This window comes from Papio anubis, unplaced genomic scaffold, assembly GCF_008728515.1.
Source record: "Papio anubis isolate 15944 unplaced genomic scaffold, Panubis1.0 scaffold1397, whole genome shotgun sequence".
Taxonomy (NCBI): Eukaryota; Metazoa; Chordata; class Mammalia; order Primates; family Cercopithecidae; genus Papio; species Papio anubis.
The window spans coordinates 1-17,650 of NW_022161355.1; the positions used below are offsets into that span (position 1 = coordinate 1).

A 17,650-nucleotide genomic window follows, 5' to 3' on the forward strand; every position below is an offset into this window, starting at 1 on the left:
AAAACAGGAAGACAGATCACCCACCCTGGTGAAGCCGTGAAGAAGTTCTATCTGTGCAGCTTGGCCATCTACAAACAATTTTTGTTTACCCTTTGTGGACTGGAGCCAGGGAGGTTTTTTACTGCTTGAACATATGGGGACAATTCAAAGAAAGGGACCTCACTGTCAGCTGAAAAACCAGTGTGAGTAATATATATGACCTCTTGTGATAGCCAAGGATTTCATTGAAAAAATGATTCTGACACATACCTGTCACTGCGAGTTGTAAACATTTCATCTACTGCTTTCCAAAAATATTATTATATATTATAATTTTTTAGGACTGAACAAGAAGAAAGGAGTCTTTTCTAATCTTTGGCCAAGCATTTCCCTGAAACAGGGAGGCATAGTACTATATAATTTTTTAAGTGTCAATTAGGTCATTACCACAGTTAAACTTGGTGCCTTTAACATTTTTACCAAACATGCAATCTATTAAAAGATGTTCATTCTTTCAGGTCTGATTTACATGTTATATCTTCAGTGAAATTGGCCAATTTCAACAAATCAGATTATAATCTTCATGAGGACAAGAAATATATTTTCTTAGTTACTTCTGTAGCCTCATCAAAGTGATTTGGACATGGTAGATATTTAATAATATTTTCAGAATAAATAAATTAATGACTACTCTCTTCATTATAATCTAAAATAATTTTTTTATGATTTGAGTTTATCATACAATTCTACCCCTCTTTTTTTTTCCCTACTGCCACACCATTCATTCAATTTCCCAATTTCCCCTTACCCCTAACCTAGATAAAACAGTCTCCTGATCTCTTCAAGTCCTACGTTTCTCTCCTCTAAATTATCTCACACACCAAGTGGCTAATTAATCTTTCTGAAACAAAGTTAAAATTGTTGTTGTTTTTGTTGTTGAGACGGAGTTTTAACTCTTGTTGCCCAGGCTGGAGTGCAATGGCACCATCTCAGCTCACCGCAACCTCCGCCTCCCAGGTTCAAGCGATTCTCCTGCCTCAGCCTCCCAGGTAGCTGGGATTACAGGCACCCACCACCATGCCTGGCTAATTTTGTATTTTTAGTAGAGATGGGGTTTCTCCATGTTGGTCAGACTGCTCTCGAACTCCCGACCTCAGGTGATCCACCTGCCTCAGCCTCCCAAAGTGCTGGGATAACAGGCTTGAGCCACCATGCCCGGCCCCAGTGTTTCACACTCAACAAAAAAAGAAAATTAAATGCATCTGGTACTATTTATGTGCTCATATAACCCATTTTATGAATACTTCCATATATTTTTCACAGGCTTTTCCTCTCTAAGACCCTGGACCGAGAGGGCAAGGACAATACCTTTTCCTCTATCTCCATACAAGATCTAATTCTACCTGTTAAGTGGCAGTGGGAGAACAGGCTGTTTACCTGAGTAGAAGAGAAGCCCCCATATGCATTCCGTTGCTTGGCCAACCAAGCCACTATGCTAGTGGCCTTGGCTATCTCCTTTTGAGTCAGGCTGGGCTTGGTAAGCTGGGCCAACAATGCGTATGCTGTAAGTTCCACATCTAGAGCCACAGGCTCAGACCAAGGGCTGGCATTCGATGATGGAGCAGGTTTGTGGCTCCAGTGAATGGATTCTCCTATGGAAAAAGAAACATAACTAGGATGTCCTTAGAAGGAACTGGCTTTCCCACATTCACTTTGTAAATGCAGCATCTTAGAGCAGAGAAAGTACCAACTGAGAATTAAACAGAGTAGAAAAAAATGTCTTAGATGGAGCTGATTCATTGACCTTGATGTAAATGCAAGGATGCATGTGTGCGCATGTGTGTAAAGCTAGAAGCATCAATAAATGTTCCTGCCTCCAGCAATTACATGAAAACCACTCTTGTTACTTTATCAGTTTTGATGTTAATGGAAATAGGTAAATAGAAGCTTCTTACAAGAATCTCTGTGTTTGGGGGCAATTTTTGTTTGCTTACAGTTTTATGAATTTTTCAGGATTTATTTTATTTAATCAAAGATTTAGGCTGGGCGTGGTGACTCACGCCTATAATCCCAGCACTTTGGGAGGCCAAGGTGGGCGGATCACCTGAGGTCGGGAGTTCGAGACCAGCCTGACCAATATGGAGAAACCCCATCTCTACTAAAAATACAAAATTCACTGGGTGTGGTGGCGAATGCCTCTAATCCCAGCTACTCGGGAGGCTGAGGCAGAAAAATCGCTTGAACCCAGGAGGTGGAGGTTGCGGTGAGCAAAGATCACCCCATTGCACTCCAGCCTGGGCAACAGGAATGAAACTCCATCTAAAAAAACAAACAACAAACAAACCAGATTCAACATTTTAGGTAGAACAAAAATGGCAGAGCATATGTAAGAATTCTGAGAAACCATGAAGAAATGCTAATGAGGCCAACTATATGAAATACGCTTAGAAGGCAGTCCAGTGATGGCGGGCACCTGTAGTCCCAGCTACTCGGGAGGCTGAGGCAGGAGAATGGCGTGAACCCGGGAGGTGGAACTTGCAGTGAGCTGAGATCACGCCACTGCACTCCAGCCTGGGTGACAGAGCCAGACTCCGTCTCAAAAAAAAAAAAAAAAAAAAGGACATGAGACCAAAAGAAACCTCTGTTACAGCCAAGATGACAGTTAACGGATAACTTGAAGAAAAAATAAACTAACAAATGGAAATGAGAAGGGTATAAGTTAGAAGACTAATTAAACAGAATTTTAGAGATAATAGGTAACCACAGAAAGGCAATCTAATTGGAAGAATGTAACAGGAAACATGTGAGCTTGCAATACAAGATAATGGAAAAGAGATCATCACAATAAATCAATATATGGTGGAACAGGTCCCATTGTCTCAGACACACATTTCATGACTAGAGCTTCTTACACACAAGAGGAAAAGCTACCCCACCCTCTATGAGAGGACAGTTCAGCCATGACACTCATATAAATGAAGGCTGAGACTGCATTTCTGCCTGGAAGAATAATTTTAAATACACAGTCAGATAAATGAAATGCATTACAAGATCTGCCATAACTTCAAATAGTATTCTAAATACATTTAAAGTGGTCCAGGCCAGGTGCAATGGCTCACGCTTATAATTCAGCACTTTGGGAGGCCAAGAAGGGTAGATTACTCGAGGTCAGGATTCTGAGACCAGCCTGGCCAACATGGTGAAACTCCATTTCTACTAAAAATACAAAAATACAAAAATTAGCCAGTGTGGTGGCAGGCACCTGTAGTCCCAGCTACTTGAGAAGCTGAGGCAGGAGAATCACTTGAATCCAGGAGGCAGAGGCTGCAGTGAGCCAAGATTGCACCACTGCACTCCAGCCTGGGCAACAGAGCAAGGCACCGTCTCAAAAAAATAAAAAGTAAAATAAAAATTTAAAAAATATTTAAAGTGGTCCTACGTCAAAGAACTTTCAAAGATCTCCAAAAGGGTAATTCCACAATGACAATATACTTTCTGACTAGCTTCTTCAGTGTAGTTTCTCTTCACATTAGAAGTATAAAAATGTGGCCACTGGTGGTGGCTCATGCCTGTAATCCCACGGGCAGATCACCTGAGGTCAAGAATTCGAGTCCAGCCTGGTCAACATGGTGAAACCCCTTCTCTACTAAAAATACAAAAATCAGCTGGGCATGATGGCACACGCCTGTAATCCCAGCTACTCGGGAGGCTGAGGCAGGAGAATTGGTTGAACTGGGAGGCAGAGGTTGCAGTGAGCCAAGATCACGCTATTGCAATCCAGCCTGGGCAACAAGAGAGAAACTCGGTCTCAGAAAAAGAAAAAAAAGTATAAAAATGCCCTGTGAGCACTTGCATGTGTTTCTCACAAACTTCCCAACAATAATTTTATGACTTAACAACTGTTACTAAAATGAATCCTAAAGTTCATGTGTAGGACAGAGGATACTAAGGAGATTATAGATAATTCACAGCTTACGTTCACAATTTCAAACAACTCTTAACAGGACCAACATACCTGAGATGATAGCCTGTTGATCTAACTGTCTAAGGAGAATGTTTCTGATGTCCATTTCCCCAGCCAGGGAGAAAATGTAAGCCAACAGGGCCTGTGTGTAGAGGCTGGTGGTGGAGGTGGCCGAATTCTTGAGACACTGTAGACCCTGACTCACCATTGGGTCCTAAAAAGTGAAGAAGAAGACCATAATTTATAAGGCATTCCTTAAAAAATGGGAAGTAATCAGGAAATCGTCGTATCCTTCTTGACCTTAAAAGGGTGACTAGGGACAAAGATGGGTCAATGTCTCTAGGAATAGGCATGAGAAGGAGGGTATCAAGAGGAGGAGCCAGGAGAACTTACATCTACGTCCTTTCCCATCTCCAGCAATGCAGCTGTAACATATGCAGTCAAGGAGACCTCATCATCAATACCACCCTAGAGACAAACAGGGAGACTGAGTCAGGGCAGCAGACAGCAGCTGCAAGAATTATGTGCAGATTGCAAAACGACATCCCCTCTGAACAGATGAATTATTTTTAAAAAGAAAAAAGTAATAAAGAAAGCTCTTCTTTCCACAGGCTTTCTGCAGCTCAAGCCTCCATGACACACAAAGAGGGAACAGGCTGGACTTCAGTAACTGCAGAGCCTTAAACAGCCTGCAGGAGGCAGCACGTGGACTTCAGCTGAGTGGGTGTTGAAGAAACCAGAGAGGAGTTAAGAAGCATGAGAGGTTTAAAGAAGGGAGGAATAAGGAGAGAATCTGCCGCATCACTGCATCTGAGCCTCCTCACATGCAGCTCCCGTCAAGCAGGACAACGCCCAGCCCTTCTCCAGGGGAGATTAGGTGAGACCTTCCCTGCTTATTGCCTTTCCCAGAAATATCAAAGCAAATTTTAAAAAATATCAAATCAAACTATTATCCTCATTCTATAGATAAGAAAACAAACACTTAACAAGATTAAATAGCTTGTGGCCAGGCATGGTGGCTTATGCCTATTATCCCAGCTTGAAGCCAAGGCAGTGGGGAGGATCCCTTGAGCTCAGGAGTTTGAGGCCAACCTGGGCAACACGGTAAAACCCCGTCTCTACAAAATGTACAAAAATTAGCCAGGTGTGGTGGCATGCGGATCCGTGGTCCCAGCTATTCAGGAAACTAAAGTAGGAGGATCATCTGAGCCTGGGGAGGTCAAGGCTGCAGTGAGCCATGATCATGCCACTGCACTTCAGCCTGGGTGACAGAGTGAGACCGTGTCTCAAAAAAATAATAAGTAAATAAATAAAAAAGATTCAGCCGGGTGCGGTGGCTCACATCTGTAATCCCAGCACTTTGGGAGGCTGAGGCGGGCAGATTACCTGAGTTCAGGAGTTCAAGACCAGCCTGGCCAACACGGTGAAACCACGTCTCTACTAAAAATACAAAAATTAGCCAGCCATGGTGACACATGCCTGTAATCCCAACTGCTCAGGACAATAAGGCAGGAGAATTGCTTGAGCCTGGGAGACAGAGGTTGCAGTGAGCCAAGATTGCTCCACTGCACTCCAGCCTGGCCAACAGAGCAAGACTATCTCAAAAATAAATAAATAAATAAATAAATAAATAAAAAGATGAAATAGCCTGCTCACGGTTACATGGCTCATCTGCAGCAGGACTGGAATTTGAACCCAGGACATTTAATTCTGGAGTTCATGTGCCAAACCACGAACCTTGGCTACACAGAGGATGGATTTCTCAATGGACTGGCCTCCTCTCATAAGAAAATAGGAAGAGGCTGGGTGCGTGTGGGTCACGCCTGTAATCCCAGCACTTTGGGAGGTCAAGGCGGGTGGATCACTTGAGGCCAGGAGTTCAAGACCAGCCTGGCCAACATGGTGAAACCCCATCTCTACTGAAAATACAAAACTTAGCCAGGCATGGTGGCACATGCCTATAGTCCTAGCTGCTCAGGAGGCTGAGGATCACTTGAACGCGGGAGGTGGAGGTTGAAGTGAGCTGGGATTTTGCAACTACACTCCAGCCTGTGCAACAGAGCGAGACTCTGTCTCACAAAAAAAAAGGAAAGAAGGAAGAATACCTCTGGGATCTTGCTCTAGTCAAGTCCTTTATTTTAGTAGAGACGGTGTTTCACCATGTTGGTCAGGCTGGTCTCGAACTCCTGACCTCATGATCCACCTGCCTCAGCCTCCCAGAGTGCTGGGATTACAGGCGTGAGCCACCGCGCCCAGCCCCCAGGTATATTTCATACAGTGTATAAGAGAAGATGAAGATGAGAACTTAGGGGAGACTAGTAAGATCCTGCAGAGGAAGTCTAATGAATCCTATAAAGAGATTTTTTATTTTTTTTTAACACTCAAGATTTTTAATCCTTGCCCTGGAATAGCAATGTAAGTGACTTCTCTACAAAAGTTTATACAAGTCTTTCTTGCACTGAGTGTGTTCTGAATTGAACGACTTTTCCTGCAGGATCTACGCCTCACCCTGTTTGGGACAGGTACAGGCAATAGTGAACAGAAGAGAGCAGTGCCTCTGGAATGCAACTGCCGTAGTTCAAATATCAGTCCTGACACTTATTAGCATGCACCTTGGGCAATTTACTTAGTCTCCATCCTTTAGTTTCTTCATCTGTAAAATGGGATTAATAATGACATTCCAATACCTAGCTCACTGATTTGTTGTAAACATTAAATAATGTCAAATAAACCACGTGCCTAGAACAGTGCTCAGCAGAGTAAACCTCTTACAAAAGACATTGGGCTGCCTACTAGTCCTCACCACAGGAAATGGCTTTCCCATATGCATTTGGTGACATAGTAAGAGGCCCAGAGATCTTTTAGTGCAGTAGTCTCAAATTTCAGTGTGTATCAGAATCATCCGGACGGCTTGTTAAAACACAAATTTCTGGCCCACCCTCCCAGAGTTCATCATTCAGTAGCTGTGCGCTGGGAGTCAGAATCTGCATGTCCAACAAGTTCCCAGGTGGTGCTGATGCTCCTGATCTGCGAACTATGCTTTGAGAACCATGCTCCAGTCCACATTCTCTCTCTCTCTCTCTCTCTCTCTCTCTCTCTCCCCCCCTTTATTTTTTATTTATTTTTTTGAGGCAGGGTCTCACTCTATCACCCAGGCTGGGTGCAGTGGTACAATCACAGCTCACTGCAGGCTTGACCCCCCGGGTTCAAGTGATCCTCCCACCTCAACCACCCAAGTAACTGGGACTACAGGCATGCACTAACATGCCTGACTAATTTTTCATAGTTGTTTTTTGTAAAGATGGGGTTTCACCACGTTGCCCAGGGTGGTCTCAAACTCCCGGGCCCAAACGATCTGCCCACCTTGGCCTCCCAAAGTACTGGGATTACAGGCATGAGCCACCGCACCCAGCCTTCATCTGTATTCTCATTCTACAGACATGAAAACTGAGGCCCAGACCAGCTAAGCATTTTGACCATGGGCACCCAGAGCCACAGTGGAAACCAGAAGAAAACTGATTCCCAGGCCAGTGCTCTTTTGCTTCTGCTCGGTCAGAGGTGTGAGGTCCTTTGAGACAGTGGCCGGCTGCAGGCCCCTGGACAGATCCGCACCTTCATAGCTGTGTGAAGGAGAGTTCCCACGTTGGCATAGCAGCCGCTGAGGAGCTGGTTTCCTGCCATCCACTTGAGAGCATCCTGGATGTTCTTGGGATCAATGAAGATGAATTTCCGAGCTTGGCCAAAGCATTTCGTGACAAAGGCTGTCAGCCTACATGGGTAAAGAGGAAAATGTGGCATGAAGGTGAATTTCCAGGTGAGGGTGCTATCATTTTTTCATGTATCTGGGTGCATACTTCCAGAAGGGGAGCTGAGGGAACATATGCCATAGCAGGCCTAGGAAACAGAGGCATGAACGGGCCCCAGTGAGGACAAGAACAGGGGAGGCACAAGCTCAGGGAGAAGATGGAGGGACTTGACCATCCATGAGGGTGAAATAAGCAGTATTACAGAGGTAGAAGACTGAGTGCAAGAAGGAATGGGGTGAAGGGGAGAGGTATTGGAATAGTTCCAGAGGGCTCAGGAATTACGCGCTGGAGTACACAACTCATTGGGAATTGGGCGATATTACCATGTGTTTCCATTTCCATCTCGCTCCCCAAAGGCACTGTATGAGCCATTGCTGTGTTTGTACGTCAGCTCCTTCTGGTACCCTGGGGAGCCAAATGTGGTTTTAGATCACAGTGACAACTTCAAAAAACACCCCCGTGCTTTTCAAGGATATGGGACACTTCAGGGGCTGGAATTCCCTGTATCTTATCAATCTGTCATAGGGCCTAGTGGAGGAGAGTGTCCAAGAAAGAAAGATTGAACCAACTTACCTATCTCCAGGAAACCCACTGCCCGAGACCTGATTTCCTCCGTCAGCAGCCCTGCCTTCTCCAGGTACTGCAAGACATAGATGATAGGAGCAAACAACACCATGTTCTGCTCGCCACAGCCACTGGGCATCTGCACCAGACCATCTAGGTTCTGCAGGGCTGTGCCCATAATGTCTCCTGGGATCCAAAAGGAGAGAGAGAAGGTGGGGGTACAGGGAAGAAGGAACCCTCTAAGAGTTATCATCATTCACTTAACAAACATGTATTAGCTATCATTTAGTAAGTACCTACTATGTGCCCTGGGAAGACAATAGTAAATCAAACTGTCTCTACCCTCAAAGAACTCACAGAGGAGCAAACCATTACAACACATTACAATTTTTATTCATTATAGACAATTTTCATACAGTACTACAATATCATACTGGATATGTAGGAGGTGCTAGAGGACACAGAGAGGTGCATAGGCTGTCAAGAGAGTTCAGGGCTTTTAAGAAGACATGTCGGCCGGGCGCGGTGGCTCAAGCCTGTAGTCCCAGCACTTTGGGAGGCCGAAACGGGCGGATCACGAGGTCAGGAGATCGAGACCATCCTGGCTAACACAGTGAAACCCCGTCTCTACTAAAAAATACAAAAAACTAGCCGGGCGAAGTGGCGGGTGCCTGTAGTCCCAGCTACTCGGGAGGCTGAGGCAGGAGAATGGCGTGAACCCGAGAGGAGGAGCTTGCAGTGAGCTGAGATCCGGCCACTGCACTCCAGCCTGGGTGACAGAGCAAGACTCCGTCTCAAAAAGAAAAAAAAGAAGACATGTCACTGAACTGATGAGTGATGTGACAAAACTTGTATCACTTAGGCTCAATCTCTAAGTTCCTCTACCACTGCACATACGTTCCTCACCCTCCAAATCACCAAGTTTCTCTAAAACACAGTCCTGACAGTCTTCTCCAAGTTGTCACTGACCCCTTCCTATGCTTCCCAAGCCAGTGAGCCTGACATACGTGACTCATTAACATCTGCACTGTAGCCAACGAGCTCCATTCAAATCTGTACATGTGTCCTGAATGTCAACTATGTTGCAGGAACCGTACTAGGAACAGAAAAGAAAAAGATGTGGCCCTTGCTCTTCAGGAGACCCCAACATAGTGTGGAAGACAGACATAGACACTGAACTCTAATAGAACAAGGCAAGCGCTATGTCAGACTGATGAATAAAATAGACAAAACAGAGACGTTGTGACTGCAAAGGATCTCAACAGAGGGCGAGGGAGTAAAGAAAGAGTCTAACATTCACAGGGCTCCTACTACATGCTAGATATTGTGCTGGGAACTTTAATATTGCACTTAATCTTTACACCAGTCTGAGAGGTAGGTTATTGTTACTGTTTTACAGAAGAGGAAAGAAGGTCCAGAACTGTTCACTAACTTGTTCAGGGTCACACGGCTACTAAATGACAGGTTAGATATGATTTTTAAGTTCATGCTTCTCAATCCACTTCCTCCCTTGCCCAAAACAGTAAGTGTGCTGCCTATTGTAAATATGGTTGTATCTTCCCTAAACTATACCCAAATTCCTCATTTTTAAAAACGGCTGCTGCAAATATTTTGTCTTCCCTTCACCCGATTTATAGACTGTCTAAACCTAAATACATATCAAGCTTCAGTGACCTTAACTTCTTCCTACCCTGACTCCTTTCTTTTTTTTTTTTTTTGAGATGGAGTCTTGCCCTGTCACCCAGGCTGGAGTGCAGTGGTGTGATCTCGGCTCACTGCAAGCTCTGCCTCCCGGGTTCACGCCATTCTCCTGCCTCAGCCTCCCAAGTAGCTGGGACTACAGGCGCCCGCCACCAGGCCTGGCTAATTTTTTTTTTTGTAATTTTAGTAGAGACGGGGTTTCATCGTGTTAGCCAGGATGGTCTCGATCTCCCGACCTCGTGATCTGCCCGCCTCGGCCTCCCAAAGTGCTGGGATTACAGGCGTGAGCCACCACGCCTGGCTTCCTTTCCATTTTTAACTAGAATACAAGTCTAATCCCGTCTGTATTGTTGCCTACACTGTATTTCCCTCCTATATAAAATACGCTCTTTTTCCTTCAGTCACTTGTCATTAGTCACATTCTCCAGATAGGTCCGCATGTCCCGCCCCACACCACACCTTTGCAGCCTCCATTCTCCTTTTCGTTTCTGAGCCAAGAATCTCTAACTGCTTACCCAGAACTGTAACGTAAGCCTTGGTCGAGTCAGGAACAACGTCCACTGGGAGCTCCAGGGAGACAGATTCAGATGCCACCTTTCCTGTGAGAGGCAGAAAAAAAGGTGACACAGTAGAAGATGGGAAATGGCAGGGGTTCTGAAGCCAAAATTGTAGAACTCTCTATAATCCAGGGATTTCTGTGCTCGGCGCTTTCTCTGGGATGCAGAAAGCACTGGGTACTATTCATAGTGATCTTGCTGAAAATAAATTCCACAGAGAGTCATCATCGTGCTGCACACTTTCTCTTCTTCCTCCTGCCTCCCAGTTAATCAGCCCCATGAGGAATGGCACCCCAGACTCTCCTGTTCCTTCTGGTCCTGTGCATTCCTCCTTTTGTCTATGAAAATCTCCTGCTGCCAGATGCGCTGGCTCACGCCTGTAATCCCAGCACTTTGGGAGGCCAAGGTGGGTGGCTCACAAGGTCAGGAGTTCGAGACCAGCCTGGCCAATATGGTGAAACCCTGTCTCTACTAAAAATACAAAAATTAGCCAGGCATGGTGGCATGCACCTATAGTCCCAGCTACTCAGGAGACTGGGGCAAGAGAATTACTTGAACCTGGGAGGCAGAGGTTACAATGAGCTGAGATTGCGCCACCGCAATCCAGCCTGGAGGATGGAGCGAGACTCCATTTCAAAAAAAGAAAAGAAAAGAAAAGAAAAGAAAATCTCCTGCCCTCTAAGGGAATTCTCACCACCAATCCTGCTCTGAGTCCACCCACCTTTTGGGCACAGCAATGAGCTGTGTGTCTTCTCCACAAGGACTCCTTCAGGCTGGCATGAAGAGAGACACAGATAAAAACAACAAAGATGAACGTCAGGAGAGATGGCACTAAAGGAAAGGGAAGGGAGGCCCCCCGCTGTGTCCCCAGGGCTTCCCTCAGAACTGCAGAGAAGGGCTTCTCATTGAAGCTCAGAAGAACTCCGTGTCAACCAAGGATGGGCCCTTTCTGTAAAGTTCTTTCTGGGCAAGCGCTAGAGCCAAAGACACAATTAGGCAACTTCTAAGGGGCAAGATTGACAATGGGCTTCATGACGGGACAAAAAAGGCAGCTATTGATGAAGACAGACATTTTAATCAGGGAAACTAACATTCATTGAGTGCCTATGATGTGCCAGGTTTTAGGTGCTTTCATAGGCCATGGGTGTGGATTAGGCAAATGTTCAAGGGGCCAGGGAAGGAGAACGTTGAAGCTGCCTGATTGGACTGGAGTACGGTTGCTGTGAGAGACAAACTCGCAGCAAGAGGAGATGTTGAGCATCCCTCAGTTGGTTGCTGTCTCGACCTCTGAAGCAAACTCACTTTGACGAGAACTGGCTTGATGAGCGTGTCACTCCGGCCCTTTTGGGGAACAAACCCCTTCTGGCCCCCACATGGTTCATTGCTGTCCAGAATCTTTGTACTAATAGTAAAGTTAATGTGACCTGAGAGAAAGAAGGAGAAGGGAAACCATTAGCCCTATTGCCAGAGGTACCAGCGAGGTCCGTTCCCATTTGGATCAGCATTTCTGAAACTTTAATGGGGATCTTGCTATAGTGCAAACTCTGCTGCCACAGACCTGGGGTGGAGCCTACATCCTGCATTTCTAACAAGCTCCCAGGTGATGCCAGAGAGGCTAGTCCGGTGTGGTAAGTAACCTCTAAGGACCCTCAGAGATCCTTGCATCCTGATATTTGCATTCCATTGAGTGTGGGCTGGATTGAGCGACTCACTTCTGTTAAATAGAACAGGGCAAAAGTAATGACTCTTCTGAGATTAGGTTACAAAAAGACTGCAGCTTCCATCTTGGGTGCACCCCTTTTCTCAAACTGCTTGCTCTGGGGAAGACGGCTGTTGTGTGATGACGCAGCCCAGCGGAGAGATTCATGTGATCAGATACTGAGTGAGGCCCCTAGCCAACAGCTGAGGTCAAGAACTGTGTCCTTCAGTCTAGCAGGCTGTGAGGATCAGAGACTTTGGGATGAGCTTGAAAAATCAATCCTCTCCTAGTCAAGTCTTCAGATGAAACCACAGCCCTCACTGACAGCTTGAGTGCAACCTCATGAGATACCTTGAGCCAGAAGTACCCAGCTAAGCTGCACCCAGATTAATGACCCGTAGAATCTGTTTGATAATAAATGTTTGTCCTTTTAAGACACTTAAGTTTTACAATAATTTGTCAAGCAGCATGAGATAACTCATACATACGAAGATCAAACTTTAAGTTGCAAGGATTTCACCTATGAGTGACTGACATCCCATAGAGTTGGGGGTGAGGATTAAATGAGTTAAAGGTGAGGTGACTCATTCTTGTAATCCCAGTACTTTGGGAGGGTGAGGCAGGAGAATCGCTTCAACCCAGGAGTTGGAGAGCAGCCTGGGACACATAGCAAGACCCCTTCTCTGCCAATTGAATTAGCCAGGCATGGTGGTGAAATGATCCTATAGTCCCAGCTACTCTGGGAGGCCTAGGTGAGAGGATCACTTGAGCCGGGGAGGTTGAGGCTGCAGTGAGCCATGACCACACCACTGTATTCCAGCCTAGGTGAGAGAGTAAAATCCTGTCTCTCTAAAGAAAATAAAAGGCCAGGTGCAGTAGCTCACACCTGTAATCCCAGAACTTTGGGAGGCTGAGGCAAGCAGGTCACCTGAGGTCAGGAGTTTGAGACCAGCCTGGCCAACATGGCAAAACCCCATCTCTACTAAAAATACAAAAATTAGCCAGGTGGTGGCACGAAACTGTAATCCAGCTACTTGGGAGGCTTGGCAGGAGAATCACTTGAACCAGGGAGGTGGAGGTTGCAGTAAGCCCAGATTGTGCCATTGCACACCAGCCTGGGCAACAGAGTGAGACTTCCTCTCAAAAACAAATAAATAAAATAAAAATTAATTAATCAATCAATTTAATGAGTTAATATACATAAAGCAGTTAGAATAGTGCCTGGCCCAGGGACTCTTATAGTAAGTTCTTGATTAGTTACATGACCATGTATTCCTTGTCCAGCTACAAATATTAAAAGCTCTCCCTTTCACACTCAAAATATTCCTGTTTGAATAAATTTGGTCACCTATCAAAGAATGTTTGTGTATTGACTTATAACAGCCTTAGGAGGGAGAAAAATAGAGGTAAATAAAACAAAGAGGGAGGAGGAAGCAAGGCAGATGTGGCAGAGAAGAAAGACGGAGTGCTTAGTCACTGGGCTTCTGTTGCAGGCTTTCCTCGCCCATCTACCGCTTCCCTCTCTTACCCAATTTGACAGCTGTGATGTTCCAGTGATAGGTTTTAGCTTCATTAGCACAGAGACAGCTGGAGATCTGAGAATCTGCCCGTGATTCTAGCTGGTACTCATGCGATTTAGCCAGGTCAGTCTGAACCTAAGGAGGAGGTTTAAGAGACAAAGGGTCCAAACGAAGGACGTAATACATAGAGGCCTGGGAAACCTGGGGGCCGAGATACTGACATCTCCTCTCTTTCCCAGGGAAAATTGGGATGCTTCCAATTTAGAGACAAACTTATGCGGGAAGCGTGATTCCAGGGCTGACACCTGACTCCTGTATCCCCAGCTCTCACCCTGATGCAATCCTTTAGGTAATTGAAGATGGTGGCAGTAAGACGAAAGGATTCCCCACGGACTACTGAGTAAGGGAGAGTCAGGTCCACAAAGAACGGCTTGAAAGCAGTTAGTCCAACAGTGGGTGAAAGCCCAAAGCCTCTCGACTGGGAAGTGCAGAAAGTCATCGCCTTCCACTCGGTGATGGCGTCAGGAACTGTGACGTGGACCGCCTCCTTCCCGGAGTTACTGTGAGAACACAAGGACCCCCGTGAGGCAGACGCAGCGTGGGGCGAGAACTGTTGTGAATTAAGCCACAAATTCGGTGGTGTGTGCTGGTTCATGCTTGTAATCCCAGGTCTCTGAGAGGCTGAGGTGAGCAGATGGCTTCAGCCCAGCAGTTTGAGGCCAGCCTGGGAAACATAGCGAGACCCTATTTCTACCAAAATTTAAAAATTAGCCAGGTGTGGTGGTGCATGCCTGTAGTCCCAGCTACTTAGGAGGCTGAGGCAGGAGGATGGCTTGAGCCCAGGAGTTTGAGGCTGCAGTGAGCTATGATTGCGTCACTGCACTCCAGCCTGGGTGACAGGGCAAGACTCTGTCCAAAAAAAAAAAAGCTACACATTCATCTGCAGAAGTAAAATTGTTACTGTTGTTGTGTGGGGAGAAGTAAAGAGGCAACTGAAGAGGTGAGTCTCAGTGTGAATCCTCCAGTGAGTGAGGCTGCACTCATATGGAGGAGGGGGACTGTGTGGGGAGTCAGGGGTGGGCATCTCTGTGCAAGCACATCTGACAGAGAGGCTGGTGCCCTCTGAGTCTGTGAGGATGCGTGTTCTCAGGGCTTGTCAAAATGGACATGCAAGCAGTGGGCAAAAACTGATGTCAATATGTACCTTTAAATGTGTGTGGTTCGGTAGTAAGAACACAGGGCCTGCAATGCATGAGTGTGGAATTGTGTGGATTTGTTTTGAGTGGTTGTATACGAACGCATAAGAATTCAGGTAGGCTGGGCACGGTGGCTCACACCTGTAATCCCAACATTTTGGGAGGCCAAGGCGGGTGGATCACTTGAGCCCAGAAGTTCGAGACCAGCCTGGCCAACATGGCAAAACCCTGCCTCTACTAAAAATACAAAAATTAGCCAGGTGTGCTGGCAGGCGCCTATAGTCCCAGCTACTTGGGAGGCTGAGGCACAAGAATCACTTGATCCTAGGAGGTTGAGGCCTACAGTGAGCCAAAATCGTGCCACTGCACTCCAGCCTGGGTGACAGAGCAAGACTTCTGTCTCAAAAATAAATAAATAAATAAATAAATAAATTCCCACACCCCATCAAGCTTTCGTTGCTTAAGACTTAGAGCCATTAGGAACGCATCTGATTCTGAGTTTTGTACAGGCTCTACGTTGTAGAATCTTACGGTTTTTTCTGGTTGTTGTTGTTGTTACAGGGTTTTGCTTTGTCACCCAGGCTGGAGTGCAGTGATGTGATCTTGCTTCACTGCAGCCTCCACCTCCCAGACTCAAGTGATCCTTCCACTTCAGCCTCCCGAGTAGGACACAACTACCACCTGGCTAATTTTTAAAATTTCTTTTGTAGAGACAGAAGCTCATTACGTTGCCCAGGCTGGTCTTGAACTCCTGGTCTCAAGTGATCCTCTCTCCTCAACCTCCCAAAGTGCTGGGATTACAGGCGTGAGCCATGGACCTGGCCCTTTACTGTACTTTTGAGTCATCACTTACCCAATAGGAAACAGATCCCAGAGCCAGGTCTCCGGGAAGTACTGGCGGACCTGAGAATCCTCTGCTTGACGTGAAGAAGTTGATGACGCAAAAGCCTCTGGATGACCACCACCTGCTGATGAAATTGAGAATATGAAAACTTTAGGAAACAGGAGACTTGTTGTGACATAAATTGGGATGGAGGGATTACTAGAAAGAAATTTAGAGGGAAGCAGAGAAAATCCAGTCAGAGGCAAGGAGGAAGGACCAAAGAGGAACTAACTAGTCACAAAGGTCATCGAGGGAAGTGATGATATTGGCCAGGGGTTTGGCCAGGGAATGGACCCATAGGCTTTCCGGGCTGGCTCTTCTTTGAGACAGACCTCCGAGAGCTTCCTGTCACCTGGGCCCCGCAGCCCCGTTGGCATTTCTCGGGCTGGGAGCAGTGCGGAGCAGGTGGCCTTGAGGAGGGGAAGTGTTGCGGGGTTAAAGTTACGTTATTTTTGGGGCCTCTGGCCTGAGGCTCTTTAATAGTTGTGAATACAGATAAAGTTTCCCGAGGGGAGTTCTGTCTTCTGGAGGAGGAGAGAAACTTTGGCTTACAGAGATTTATTCTATGACTATCCTTCCCTCGACGACCTTCAGCGAACTGGATACTCTCTTGTTCTTCTCTTACTTGCCTACTGACTTTGGTGCCTCTTTCTGCTCCTCACTGTAATCCCTCATCCCCAATTATCATCTGTGCCATTCCCAAAGTTTTCATATTCTCAACTTCATCAGCAGATGTCTCAGAAGGCTTTAAGTCAATAAAAGCAGAGAAAGAGATATTTCATCATTACATACATTTAATGGTTCTTCCAAATATTATTCACTGTGTCCTTATTATTTGACTTATGCTCTGAACGTGCTGAGGGTAGGGACCATATCAGTGTACTCAATTCAACAAAAGTACAATGAGCATTATGAGGGGTCAGGCATTAGAGAGAATACAAAGATGAACAAGACCTAGTTCCTGACCTCAGGGACCTCCTGGTCAGACTTGCGTCACACAGCATCCCAAATCCTGCTCATAGAATAGGTGCAAATTATTTTTTATAATAATAGTAAGAGATCTCTGGTCTACCTTCCCTGATTTTCCCTCCTGATTGATCTCATGAAAATCAGTGATTGGGGGCAACAAAAGAGGAAGACTAGGTCTAAACTCTCTCACAGTGGTTCTCTTCAATGCAATTGGACATCTTCTTCAAGCGTAAGAGCCAACAGAGGCCACCTTACACGTCAGAAGCTTCTTTCAAGATTTGGTTCCCATCAGTGCCCATATGAGTCTCTCTGCTTTCTTAGATATGAACTTTCCTTTGCCCCTTCCCACCACCATCTTTCCCATAAGAACAAAATGGGTAAGAAGACGTACCTGGAAAAAGCTGAAGAGGTCCGTGCCTTCAGAGAACCAGGGCCTCCAGATAGCAGAACGCTGGCTCGAATGCCCTTGGGGCACTGGGTCAATGAGGGGCTGAGGAAAGTCCCATGGGCCAGACACTGGACACTGATCATATTCAGCCACTTGATAGGGGTAGTGGCCATACCAGAATGGAAACATCCCATAGACCTGGGACAAGGGGGGAAAGGAAATAAAGCATTGACATAGTGACATCAGTTGAGAAATTTCTCTCAGATTCTGGTGCTCAGTTTACTACTCCTGTATCATTTCTCTTTATTACTCCAGAATTATTTTTATATATTTTTTGTCATAATTACCTTTCTCACTTTCTAAAACATTAACCTCTATCTCACCTATTTTTTTCATAATCCTATCCCCTATTTCATTCTCTCTC

General features: G+C 45.8%; 1 protein-coding gene across 2 annotated transcripts; it reads right to left on the minus strand.

Moving 5' to 3' along the window:
- Positions 1–1,174: 1,174 nt before the first annotated feature.
- LOC116272620 (alpha-2-macroglobulin-like protein 1) lies at positions 1,175–16,027 on the minus strand. 2 transcript variants are annotated; one of them, XM_031661369.1, is made up of 12 exons: positions 15,840–16,027; positions 14,122–14,350; positions 13,799–13,925; positions 11,874–11,995; positions 11,293–11,344; positions 10,530–10,613; positions 8,323–8,499; positions 8,073–8,154; positions 7,556–7,712; positions 4,337–4,411; positions 3,995–4,157; positions 1,175–1,631 (listed from the first exon to the last, which is right to left on the minus strand). In XM_031661369.1, exons 2-12 carry the CDS (start codon positions 14,287–14,289, stop codon positions 1,297–1,299), a joined length of 1,542 nt encoding a protein of 513 aa, XP_031517229.1. In that variant the 5' UTR covers positions 14,290–14,350; positions 15,840–16,027; the 3' UTR covers positions 1,175–1,296. The 2 variants fall into 2 exon arrangements, with proteins under 2 accessions (XP_031517229.1, XP_031517228.1); XM_031661368.1 differs by lacking the exon at positions 15,840–16,027 and having other exon boundaries at positions 14,122–14,521.
- Positions 16,028–17,650: the final 1,623 nt, after the last annotated feature.

Coding starts and splice junctions, on each gene's coding strand:
- LOC116272620 (XM_031661368.1), bottom strand. CDS start 14,445: ATGAACCAGCACACACCACCGAATTTGTGGCTTAATTCACAACAGTTC. Junction 11,345..11,873: donor TCAAGCCAGTTCTCGTCAAA/GTGAGTTTGCTT, acceptor TCTTCATGCCAG/CCTGAAGGAGTCCTTGTGGA. Junction 4,412..7,555: donor TCCTTCACACAGCTATGAAG/GTGCGGATCTGT, acceptor GTTTGTCTCTAG/GGTGGTATTGATGATGAGGT.